Source organism: Paroedura picta, chromosome 5 (genome assembly GCF_049243985.1).
Source record: "Paroedura picta isolate Pp20150507F chromosome 5, Ppicta_v3.0, whole genome shotgun sequence".
Lineage (NCBI taxonomy): Eukaryota > Metazoa > Chordata > Lepidosauria > Squamata > Gekkonidae > Paroedura > Paroedura picta.
In genome coordinates, this window is record NC_135373.1 from 92,980,338 (window position 1) to 92,993,301 (window position 12,964).

At 41.7% G+C, this 12,964-nt stretch overlaps 1 protein-coding gene across 5 annotated transcripts in view; it reads right to left on the minus strand.

Moving 5' to 3' along the window:
* CEP83 (centrosomal protein 83) overlaps window positions 1–12,964 on the minus strand; it is a 34,591-nt gene that overhangs the window by 18,480 nt on the left and 3,147 nt on the right. For all 5 annotated transcript variants that reach the window (XM_077339058.1, XM_077339054.1, XM_077339056.1 and 2 more), the window contains 6 exons: window positions 10,863–11,026; window positions 9,841–9,991; window positions 8,743–8,835; window positions 7,256–7,387; window positions 6,701–6,952; window positions 662–793 (listed from right to left, as the gene is read on the minus strand). In XM_077339058.1, the coding sequence (XP_077195173.1) occupies window positions 662–793; window positions 6,701–6,952; window positions 7,256–7,387; window positions 8,743–8,835; window positions 9,841–9,991; window positions 10,863–11,026 (924 nt within the window). The remainder of the gene's footprint in view (window positions 1–661; window positions 794–6,700; window positions 6,953–7,255; window positions 7,388–8,742; window positions 8,836–9,840; window positions 9,992–10,862; window positions 11,027–12,964) is intronic.

Genomic DNA, 12,964 nt, shown 5'->3' on the forward strand with positions numbered 1-12,964 from the left:
TATTGTGTTTTTTGCCTGTTATTTTTCCCATTGAGGAAACTGACTCTATACAACTGGATTGGGGTGGAATCCAGTTCTAGTATAAAAAATTGGAAACAAATTTTCACTTATGTCAATACCGCAGATTCATTAGGTGGGCACCTAGGATTTCCCAGATTTGATTGTTGATGATGGCTGGTTATCCCTATGCTAGCAAACTCTCCCATGGCTCCACTAGACAAAAAGGCAACTTCAGTTTTGGCATTTTGAAATAGATGGCAGCCTACCCCTTCAGTACCATTCTAGTGTCTCTTTTGTCCAAGCATTGGGTATTTCATAACTATATATTCTTGTTTCTACCTGTATTTTACTATTAATTGCTAGGGTTGCCAATTCCATGTTGCAAAATTCCTGGAGAATTGGGGACGTAGAGCCTTGGGAAGATAAGATTTGGGGAGGGGAACGGACCTTCTGTAAGTCAGCGCTGCCTTAAGCATTTGTGTCAGAGAACAGAATAGAGATATTTTTCAAGCATAGTAAGCAAGCACTGAATGACAAGCAAAGAAAGAAAAATAAAATAATAAGTGAATGGAGACAGTATGTCTCTGAAGAGATACTTAGCAATAATATTTCCTGTAAGAGCTCTGAAAATACAGCCTATAAACCATAAAAGCACACTTACTTTCGTAGTCAAAGCACTGATCTCCCGCTCTGCTTTATGCAGTTTGCTGGTTAAGACTGCATTTTGGTCATTATTCAGCAGAAGTTCTTTCTCAGCACGCTCAAGCTGCATTTTAACTGACTGTTTCTCTGCCTTCAAATTAGGAAAAGCATGTTTTAAGTTGCTGTATGAAAGAGAATCCTGGATCCTTCTGTATAAAAAGCTTTAGGAATAGGACTTTCCACTGATATTACAGCAATTTACTTGCAGATGTACACTCAGGATTGTACCTGCAATATATATTTTAGTCCTCAAATCTGGTTGGAGTCTATTGCAACTATCAGAACGAAACATTGGCCTACCTGAAGGTTTCTTCTCTTCAGTGGGGCGAAGTCCTCCACACTGGTTAGGTCACGCCTCCAACTGCTCCTTGCAGGGTAATGCAAATTAGCAAGCCTTCTGGGATCGTGGTAGGCTGACCCCTCCAGGCCTGGAATAGCCAAGCTCCAACCAATAATGTTCTTATCCAACCAACTTTATGAATCATTTAACTTCCTTAATTATTGAACTTAAACATGAACAGCAATATTAACATGAAAACCAACTTTTCATAACATATCTGCTTTTCACCAGTTTTGCAACACAACCTATTGAGGAGGGTAAATATATTGGAGGACTTCGCCCCACTGAAGAGAAGAAACCTTCAGGTAGGCCAATGTTTCGTTCTCCTTCAGTGGGGGAAGTCCTCCACACTGGTTATGTAACCAAGCTAAATAGGGTGGGCTTATGTATATACGTCTTACAGATTCAACCTGCCACCTGTTTCAAGACTCGTCTGCCAAAGGTTACCAATTCCTCCTCCTGAGCCTCAATTTTGTAATGCCTCACAAAAGTAGTAAAGGAGGACCATGTAGCTGTCCTACAAATCTCCTCAATCGAGGCTCTGGTTCTAAAGGCTGCCGAGGTGGCTGCGGCTCTGGTTGAGTGCGCCGTGATATTATTTGGACAACTCAACCCTTGTGAATCATAAGCCTGCTTGAGACACAGTCTTATCCAATTGTTCACTGTAGACTTTGATACCTTATTACCTATGTTTGTTGTGCCGTAAGCCACAAATAAGGCCTCTGTTAATCTAAAGGCCTGAGTCCTTTTGATATAACATCTCAGTGCCCTTCTGACCTCTAATTTGTGCCAGTTCTTTTCAGTTTCCCCTGAAGGGTTTGGAAAAAATGACGGAATCACTATTTGTTGGTTCAAATGAAACCCTGAATTGACTTTTGGTACAAAAGAAGGATCTGTACATAACAAAACAGACCGTTTACGGAATATACATAGATCTTTGGCAATTGATAGGGCACCCAGTTCAGACACCCTTCTTGCTGTTGTAACTGCAATCAAAAAGGCCACTTTCCAAGACAAGTACTTTAATTCTATCGATTTTAGGGGTTCAAATGTAAGCGCCTGAAGCACCCTTGAGAGGTTCCATGTCGGAAACCTATGTTGGACAGGTGTTGCTAATTGAGCTGCCCCCTTGAGATATTTTTTTTTTTTTGATCAGTTTACTGTTTGCAAGGCCTTTTAGACCATTGAACTCCAACACCGCTGCTAAGGCTGACACCTGACGTCGCAGCGTATTAGGCCTTCACCCTTTACTTCTACCTTCATGTAAGAATGCCAAGATATCTTTATGAGACGGCTTCATCGGGTCCAAATTGCGGTTCCGTGCCCATTTCTTAAAGGCCAGCCAGGTATAATTATATATTCTCCTGGTTGCTGGACGCCTAGCATGAAACATTACATCCGCAATCTCTTTGGGAATGCCAGACTCTACTAGCGCTTCCCTACCAATTTCCATGCCGTCATTTTTAACCACTGAGGATCTGGGTGCCAAAGTGGCCCCTGGCTTAACAGATCTGGAGTCACTGGCGCAAGGTCCATGGGTTCTCTACTGATAGTTGTATTAAGTCCGAGAACCATGGTCTCCTTGGCCACCAGGGTGCCAATAGTATTACAGTTGCCTGATCCTCTCTGATTTTGTTCAACCCTTTGTTCAAGTCGAGTTGGGGGAAACATATAGAGAAGCCCCTTCGGCCAGTTCTGGAGAAGAGCATCTATGCCTTCTGACCCTTTTCCCGGAAACCTGGACATGAATCTGTTCACTTTCCTGTTTTGTTTTTTGTTTTTGCTGTGGCAAACAGATCCACTATTGGATTTCCAAAGCGAAGGATGATCTGCTGGAACATTTGTTGATTGACCACTCTGTCGGATCCACATCCTTGCGGCTCAGCCAATCCGCCATCACATTCTGGGTGCCTTGAAGACGCTGAGCCTTCACTCCTTGGACATGGCTTTCTGCCCACTGGCATACCATCACTGCCTCCTTGTGTAGCATCAACGCTCTTGTGCCCCCTTGTCGGTTCACATGTGCCTTGGCTGTCACGTTGTCTGTTTTGACTAGGACATACTGGTCCTGGAGTAGATCCTGAAAAGCTACCAGCGCCAATCTGATGGCCCTTTGTCAGGTTTGCCTTCGAGCGCCACCAGTTTAAATCCTTTTTCAGTCTCTCTGAGATGAAGATCATTTTGTGTCTTTTTTTGATGATCTGACGTTGAAATGGCAGTAATGTCCATTGCAGTGGTCTGAGGTGTAACCTTGCCCAGGAAAATGTTTCTATGGTTGCTATCAAGAGGCCTAGCAGTTGTGCCAAGAGCATCAAGTCCACTTTTTTTAATTTTATTTATTTATTTATTTATTTTTGTCTTGCAAACCTTTGACACCATATCCTTCACCTTCCTCACCCTGTCTGGAGTCAGGAATACCCTGGCTTGTTTGGTGTTGATCAGAGTGCCTAAGTGAATCAGCTCTCTGAATGGTGTCAGATTGCTCTTCTGAAAATTGATCAAGAACCCATGTTCTTGAAGTGCGCGTACTGTAACCTCTACACTCTTCTGGGTTTCCCTGAGGCTCTCCCCCCTCAGCAAAACGTTGCCCAAATACGGATAAATGTGAACAGCTCTTTGTCGAAGAACTGCAACCAAAGTCACCATCACCTTGGTAAAAACTCTTGGAGAGGAAAAGAGGCCAAAGGGTAATGCCTTGTATTGGTAATCCTTGTTCCTGAAGGCAAATCTGAGGAATTGTCTGGAAGTTTGATGTATTGGAATGTGTAGGTAGGCTTCTTTCAAGTCTAAAGAAGCCATGAAATCGTTGACCTGAAGTGCCTGTAGAATGGAACGAAGGAACTCCATTCTGAACTTCTGTTTTCTGACAAATAGGTTTAGTTCCTTTAAGTTCAGAATTGCCCTCCATTCTCCTGACTTCTTGAGCACAATGAACAGTATAGAATATACGCCCTTGCCCCTCTGAGATGTTGGGACTTCCTCTATCGGCCCAATGTCCAGTAAATGTTGAATAGCTTTCTGTACTAAAGAAGCTTTCATTTCCTCTTTCGGTATAGGGGACGACACAAATTTGTAGGGAGGTGTCTGAACAAACTGTATCTTGTAGCCGTGCTCCACAACTGACAGGACCCACTTGTCTGAAGTGGACTGCTGCCATGCAGGAAGAAAATTCTGAAGCCGGCCTCCTATTCTGGCGTCGTGCTGTAGATTTTTTTTTTTTTTTTTTTTTGGATGCTGTATGTCCATCCCTTTGTTTGTTGGGTTGATACTGGGGTCTCTGGTATCTAGACTGGTATGGGAAGGAATGTCTTCCTCTGAAACTATATCTCTGGGTACTTTGAGACTTGTACGAACGAAAGGACTGAAAGGATTTCTTTTTTTTTAAATTCCTTATCCTTCTGAGAAGTTGATGGCATTGCTTTTTTCTTCTCTTTGGTCTCTACTAAGACTTTGTCTAGCGCACCTTCCCCCAAAAGAGGTCTGCCTGAAAATTTTTCCGTTGCCAGATTACATTTTGATAGGGTATCCACTTTCCAGTGTTTAAGCCAAAGATTACGCCTGGCTACTATATTGGCCCCCTGTGCCCTGGCTGAGAACTGCACTGCATCTTGTGAGGCATCTGCAGCAAACTGGCAGGCTCTTTTGATCTTTAAAAGAGATCTTCTCAACCTTAGAGGGTCTGGCTCTGGATCTTGCAACAAGTCATCAGTCCAGACTACTGCTGCTCTGGCAAAATTAGAAAGAACTGCATCTGCCCTGATAGCTAAGGAGTTGGCTTCATGAGCTTTCTTTAACACAGTCTCATTCTTTCTGTCTACAGGATCCTTTAGGATGTTATCTCCATCTTTGGTTAGTACTGCTCCTGATAACATAGCCACTACAGGAGCATCGACCACTGGTATTTTTAGATCCTGCATGGTTTCATCTGGAAGCATATAACATCTTTTGGCTACAGAATGCAAGGATATCCCACTACCAGGAATTGCCCATTCAGCTCTCATGACATCTTCAAAGTCATCAGCAAATGAGTATACTGTCAGCTTATTGGGGGGTTTCTTGAAACCTCTTGTATCCAAGTTAGCTGATCTCCTGGTCTTTCCTGAAGCAGAACTGGTCACAGTCTCCTCCTCATAATTGAGACTTTTAGTGACCTTTTTCAAAAGTCTTTGAAAATGTTCTGCTTGAAAAAGTCTGGAGGAGATTTCTTTGCAGTCAGAATCTGTCCCTGACCATTCCCCATCCTCCTTGTCTGAAGCCACTGTAACTGATGTAGCTGCTGACTGAAGATCCTCCCTTTCTGCCTCTTTGGTCTCCTGCTAGAGGAAGAGGCTGTTCTCCTAGATCTTAAAGAGGATCTTTTTCTCTTTCTGGATCCCCTGCTCCCTCCCTCCGTCTATTTTGGGAGGGTGGGAGGGACTTTTCTTGCACCCTGGCTGCAGTCTGGGCTTGTGGAGGAGCAGCTAATGACTGTGGAATCCACAAAGTCTGCCATTGTTTCCCCCCCCCCCCCACTCTGCCAGTGAGGGTACTAAAAAGGCGGGGAAAACCGGCGTGCTGGTGTTATCTGCAGCCATCACATTTTCTGCTCTAGCAAGGGAGGTTTGTAGAAAGAGGGGCCCCACTGCCCCACCTCCCAGCCCAGCCATAGTTCCTGTTACAAACACATTACCAGCCTGCTCTTGTAATCTCTCAGTGCTGGTCCCGGGTGCGGCTGTATTCTGCCCGGGGGCGTCGCGTCTCTCAGGCAGAGGAGACGCGGTCGCCTCCAACCGGGCCATTTCTTCCCCTCCCCGCTCAGCCAGAACGGGGGTGAGGGAATTCTCCGGCTGCAAGCCTGCAGACGGAGCTGGAGAAGATGAAAGCTGCTTCCCTGAATTCAGCTGCTTCCCTGAATTCAGCATAGCCGACCGTTTCTGGGCTTCTGCAGCCTCTTTCACCTCCAATTGATTTGACCTTTCCTTCCTTCTAGATTCTGCCCCCGAGGCTATTTTCCTCTTAGTGAAGGAATTTTGCATATTCTGTTTGCTTTCTGTTTTGCAGATCAAGGAGCTCAGCTTCTAAGATCCTGCTCGGAGCTTGCAGGGCAACAGGACTGGAGGGGTCAGCCTACCACGATCCCAGAAGGCTTGCTAATTTGCATTACCCTGCAAGGAGCAGTTGGAGGCGTGACCTAACCAGTGTGGAGGACTTCCCCCACTGAAGGAGAACATAAATTACACATTAACATATCTTAAACTGTACACTGTTTTGTAATAGGGACATAATTTCTCATAAAGCATCTAGTAGTGTCTAGGCACTAGATTACAGACAACAGCAAGCAAGTGATTAAATAGAATATTAATGGTACATCAAATGTTACATTGTAACTTAATCAATATTTTTTTTCTAAAGGTATTTGTATATAATTTCTGGAACAACAATATCTCTGTTCTCTCTGCACTAAATCACTTATAACATTTCTCACCTCAAAAACTCTACATAGTAATTATTGGCAACACTATAACAAATTCTATATAATCCATTCATATTTCCAGTACTCCTTTCCAAGGAAGCAATCTAATTAAAGACAGAATATGTGGAGGCTATAACCTAATTCTACTTACACCCCCTGGACACTGTCCATGCACACAGAAAAGGAAAACAATGAGAACAACTTACCTCCAGGGATCGTATTGCAGCTTTCATCTCACCTAACTGACGTAATTGTGTCCTTCGTACATTTTCTGCTTGCATACCAGAGTTTTCTCTCTGGGCTCTAAGTTCTGTTGCTTCAGCTTCTAAGCCCTTTAATTTCTGGACTAGCTGGGCCTTTTCTCTTAGCAGTGCTTCCACTCGTTTGTTGTCTCTTGACGGATCAACAATAAGAAGCTGGCTATGCAAGTCTTCTTTATCTTTCTCCAGTCTTGCTACCTATTGGTAGTTGAACAGAACAGTGCTATGGGCTCCCGGATGTCATCTGGCAAAGAGTTCCACCAGGCTGGAGCCACTATAGGAAAAGCATTTGCTGAACTGAGGATAGTGGAGCCAACTGTGGGCTGGGCACCACCACACTACCAGCAGAACACATGCTTGCTTACTGGGTAGTAAGCTCTATTGACCACAGAGTCACTTCTAAATAAGTATATATTGGATTGTACTGTAAATTACCTATCCACATTAAATTCTGCCTGGTTCAAAAAAAAAGACATATTGTTTGTCTATTTTCTTTCTTACCTCAGATTCATATTTTAATTTTTTTTCTTCTAAAATTCGGCCATGCTCTTCTTTTTGATGTTCAAATTGTGATTTGAGAAAAGCTTGCTCATAACGAAGTTTGTTATATTCTGTTCTATATTTTTCTGCTTCCTAAGTTAAAAAGAACAAAAATGCGGTTGAACTGAATCAACATGAATTAAGAACCAGTGCATACACCAAAAAAGGCAAATAATATTTATTGGATGCAAAGTGAACATGAGTTATATTGTGTTGTAGACAGGGGTTAAGGACATTTAGCAAGGTAAGTGATTGCTTCCTAACCCTTCTCATTTTTGTGACCTAGATGTAGAACTCAGCATTTCTCCTTCAAAAATTGCATCTTGCTCTCATTTGCCCACTTTCCCAGCATTCTTCCATCTTCATTTAGCCCAGAGAATGGCTTGACTTCATGCCACAGAAATCTCCCAATTAGCTTATTGTAATATACCCGACATGGGTTTTGCCCTTTCAAGCAGCTGAGAAACTACAGCTAGTATAGAATACCGCAGCTCAATTATCAGTAGCTAAGATGATTCTACAGTTGCTCCCTCCTTCAAAGCCTTTCATTGCTTAGGATCCACATACTGCTACAACTTTATTCAGCTAAGCAAAGCTTTCTGAAGGTGCCTCCTTGCAAACAGGTAGGAATTCCAGCTGCCTGGACCTTAACATTTCCTGGCAGCCTGGCAAAGTCAGAAAGGTCCCCATAACTCCTTTCTCCTGCAGGAAGTATGAAATGCAATTATAGAAAATATATTAAAATGTAATTAATGTCAGGGGAACTGAAAACAGCACTATAGATATTATGCTGTGTACTAGCTTCAAAGCCTGTTCCTAAGAACAGGCCTTGAAAGGGCCCCCTCCCCTGCCCCCGGCCAGGCAGCTTAAGGTGACTTTGGGCCGCAGCTCGCAGCCAGATCAAGTGGGGTGAGCAGGGTCTGGGCAGCTCGTTAGCAGGGCCGGGACAGAGCAGGCATTCCACCATGACCCTTACCTGCTGCTGGCTCCAGGCACTGAGAGCAAAGAGGCTAGAGTCCAGGGACAGAGGGTGGGAGCTGTAGGAGCAGGGCCAAACAAGGTGAAGCCAGCACCCAGATTGGCCCTATTCCAACTTGGACAGCCAGACACGTTCCACACACCCCCCCCAGGCTGTTTCACAAATATATAGAGGAACCACGGATAAGGATATGTCTTCTATTCAATGTAATATAACATTCAACTGCATTGCTCTCTAATCTTGTAACTCCTATGTTCCTGTCTATATTGTACAGTGTTTATACAGTGTTTATAGTGAAATATTCTCTAATTTTGTTCAGTTACTGTGGAGTAACTATTTACACTGTTCTTACTGCCTTGTTATTAGTTGTAATTCACCATGCGTCTCAGTGAAAAGGAAGGCTATGTGTAAGGAAGTAAGGACTGGGGTGAACAGATGTAATTTTTATTCAGAAGTGTTTTTTTTTTACCTCATCCAGTTTCCGAAATCGTTCTCTCATAGGTGTTTCTAAATCACGCTGTATTTGTGCTTTCAGCAATTCCAGTTTGTGTGGAGTTATTACCTAGGAAATAACATAAAACAAAAAATATAGAGGATCACTTGGGCATGAAATTGGGGTCACTGTGGATGGCCAGGTAGTTGTGAGTTCTTGCAATGTGCAGTGGATTGGACTAGATGACGCTGGAGGTCCTTTTTAACTCCTGTATCAAAGACTTCATATCATACTTGAAAATAAGAGAAATGTAACTATATTATTTAAAGGTTGCAGGGTTGGTTTTCTCTCACTGACCATCCTGTGTACATGATTTTGTTGTTTATGTGTTTTACTTGATTATTGATTTTAATAATTGAGCTTATACTACGCATTACAAAAGTTTAATGTTTTTGATTATTCATTGCATTGGGGATACTAAACTGTATGGAAAGGCATCAATCAAAGCTTTGTTCCCTTAAGTCCTGACAAAGTTGATTACTGCATGCAATAATTAATCTAAGCAGATATAATCAAAAGAAAATGATGGCAGTTTGGGATATTTGACCAAATGTTCCCTTTTTTTAGCTTGTTAGAACTATTTATACCTTTTCAGGGAAAGGGATTCTGTCATAAGTTAAAAAAAACCTATAGTTTGCCAAAAACTTCTGAAATCTCACAATAACTTGATAGATTTTCTATTTCTGAACTATTGAAGAAATAAATAACCTAAAATAGATAAATCACCTCACTGTTCAAATTCCTCCTGTAGGCCACTATAAGGTTAACAATATGGACTGGGAACCAATGAAATATGAAACTACAACCTGAGACAGAGGGTTTCTTAGATTTGTTCCCTTACCCCCAACATATCACACACAAACTGACAAGAGTTAGTGTGATGTGGGACTCTGCTGTTCAAAGGGAGTGGAGAGAATAATAAATTCTCCAGGTCAAGCATAACTCCATGTAAATCTGAGATTTTTTATATAGGCCACTTTATTACAATCATCCAGGTACAGACTAACATGACCACAGATGCTCTAGCTAAATGCAAATAATGTACTAGGAGAAATCAGATTATGATGACCTCACCTGTGTCTTTAATTCCTCTACTTCTCTAGTTTTAGCCAATAATTCCTCCCGGAATTCAGCAAGAAGAACCTGAAATTTTTCATGAACAGTTTGCTTTTCATGTAGCAGCTGCTTGAGCTCATCTTGTGATCTAGTATATTCATTCTGCAGCCTAGAAAGACATTTTTTTTACTTTGTTATACTATATATATCTTTAGATGAGCAATCTGTTAAGAAGAATCCCTTTAAAAATACCAAGACACAACAGTCCTCAACACAGCACATATCACTCAAGTGCATTAAATAACGTTATCAAACATTTTTAAAACTCATAATCCCACAGGTTTATGGCAAACGCAAACCTACAGCAGAGTAGTGATTTATACGGTTATCTATATAGAGTGGTTTGCCACACAAACCCAGTAACTTCCATCATCATGCAAGTATAACTTGCACAAAAAGAAAAAAGGATTGCAGGAACACAACCTTAATAATTAAAAATAATTAACTAATCAGTTCATAAGAAAGTTTTTCATTACAGAAAGTGTATATGATCCAAAATAGCAGAGAACAGCCTTTCTCATTTCTTTTACCATTGAGAATCCCCCGAAACATTCTCCAGGCTGGAAGAAACCCCAGAAGTGGTCCAATTGTGCAGAATATGGGTGAGAAGCATAGCTGCGTACATGCTCACCTGGGGCCCCTTCCCACCCCCTCCTGGCCCAACATTGGCCATTTGGGGGGGGGCAGGTTGGCATGATTTGATAAATATGTAACAATTGTTTTAAAAAATAAAAAAAGAATTAACTCCCACCCATTCAGGAAAGCTTGCCAGGACCATCAAAAAACTCCAGGGCTTCACAAAACTCTGGTTGAAAAAGCCAAGCATAGAAAATCACAAAAAACCTCCAAAACCTTGACTCTTGGTTTAGCTCCCCCACCCCTTACACACACACACACACACACACACACACACACACACACACACACACACACACACACACACAAACAAAACAGATCAAGAAAGGAAGCATAGTCAATACCTTGTATGTTCTTCCTTTAGAGTTTGGTAATTGGCTTTATGATGCTCACATCGCATTCTTTCATCAATTAATAGTTTTTGTAATTCTACTTGTGAGTTCACAAGATCACCATGTCCACCCGCTGGAGCAATGAAGTTTGGCAAAGCATCCATTCTGTCTAAATGCTAACGAGATGACAACCAGGTAAAAATGCGGTCAGCCTGATCATGCTATCATCACAGAGGCTGTTCTCTCCCCTGATGGCATCCCAAGAGGCCAAATTATCTGTGCAAACTTAAGCACCTAATTAGTCAATGCATTATGATTTAAAAGATTAAAATATTTTTGATTTAAAAACAGCACATTACAGAAGTCTTTGCAAAAATATACATTTCTTGGCTAACATATATATTCAGTTTCTTAAATCTAATTTCATCTACAGATTATAGTTCCATTTGAGCAAGTATCTTTACTTTATCAAGTACTTTGGAAACAAGGAATATAATGCCCCACAGCTTAAGTAAGCTTTGCTACGTTCTTGTCAATCCCCTTGGGTGGTATAGATCTGTTCTGCAGAACAATGTTTACTTTAAAATATGCAGTGGAAATCAAACTGTCCTATGTTTTCAGATGAAAACACATTCTTTGTAATGACAGACACACAACAGCCATAACATTTAGCACTCTATCTCTGTTTGCTTTGTTGCTGAAATGTTCCCTGACATCATTAGTTTCAGCAGTCATGGCAAAGTGCCACAGTTGACTGCACTTCATACAACGGTTTTTCCTTTACATAAGCATGTCTAAACTTGTCTACAGCAAGACAAAACAAAGAAAAATAATTTAAAAGGACAAGTCTCAGATGTTAGAATGTGGTAGACTAATCAAAACAATACAATGTCCCAAACTGCGGCATGCTAAACTGCGCAGGGAATTTTTGGAAATGAGCAAGAAACCCTATAGGTTCCAAGTTAAAAATCCAATCTTCTTGTAACACAAAGATTATAGAAATAGTTATGAGAGATGTATTACATTAAAACATTTGTATCTATATAAGCATTTATTGATTCTTAATGCATATTGTTTTTAAATATTTTATTGCCTTAAAATTATTCATTTTCCTTTAAGCAATAATTATTGTCACCAGCCTTGTTTGTTAATGTCCTGAACTGGATAGCTCAAATTTACAACTTCTACTGACAAATCTTTTCTGGCACACAGACAGCCCCCCCTACCAATCTCAAACAACTCCTTACCCACAATAATACAACATCTAATTTGAACATGGACACTAGTACCACAACTTACAACACATCCAGGTGCCAACTATATTATCAAATACACCCAAACAACACAATCACGAGGTCCAACAACTACACTGTCAAAGGTTTATTCACATGCTCATTTTCTAACATTGTATATGCCAGTAAATGCCAACCAAAAGACTGGGGCATGGCAGCTGTGGTACCCATCTTTAAGAAAGGGAGAAGAGATAACCCTGCCAACTACAGGCCAATAAGCCTTTTACATATGATCAGCAAATTATATGATTGATACCTGCTTGATAGGTTTATCTCTTAGTTCCAAAAAAGAATAATATCACCGCTTCAGGCAGGCTTCAGGGAGGGCAGAGGTGTACTTGACTATTGTTTAATTCAACACCTTAAAGAAAAACTAGGGGCCAAGCCCATTGCATTCAGGAATACAATGGGCACTAGATTAGGGGGGTGGAGAGGTAGAACTGTGACGCTCCCCCCACCCCCCAGGACCTAGAAATGCTGCAGGCAGCTGTTTGGGAACTCACTGGCAGGGGCAGCTCTCACGCAGCATGGGTCTGCAGCCTCAGAAGGAAGTGGGAGGGGTAGCCAGGCATGGGGGACAGAAGGCGATTGGCTGGCCGCTGGACAGACAGGCAAGCCAGTTGGAGGAGGAGGCACTCAGGGGTAGGACAGCCGCCCTGAGTGAATGTTAAGCACTGAGTGGCACTTAAGACATCAGACATCCTCCTCTTCCAAGGCCTTACCAAAAATATTAAGGGGAACATACATAGTTCAAAGAAAATAACTTCCTCATATAAAACATTTTGTAGACTTTAAGGCTTCATTTGACTTCATCTCAAGGTC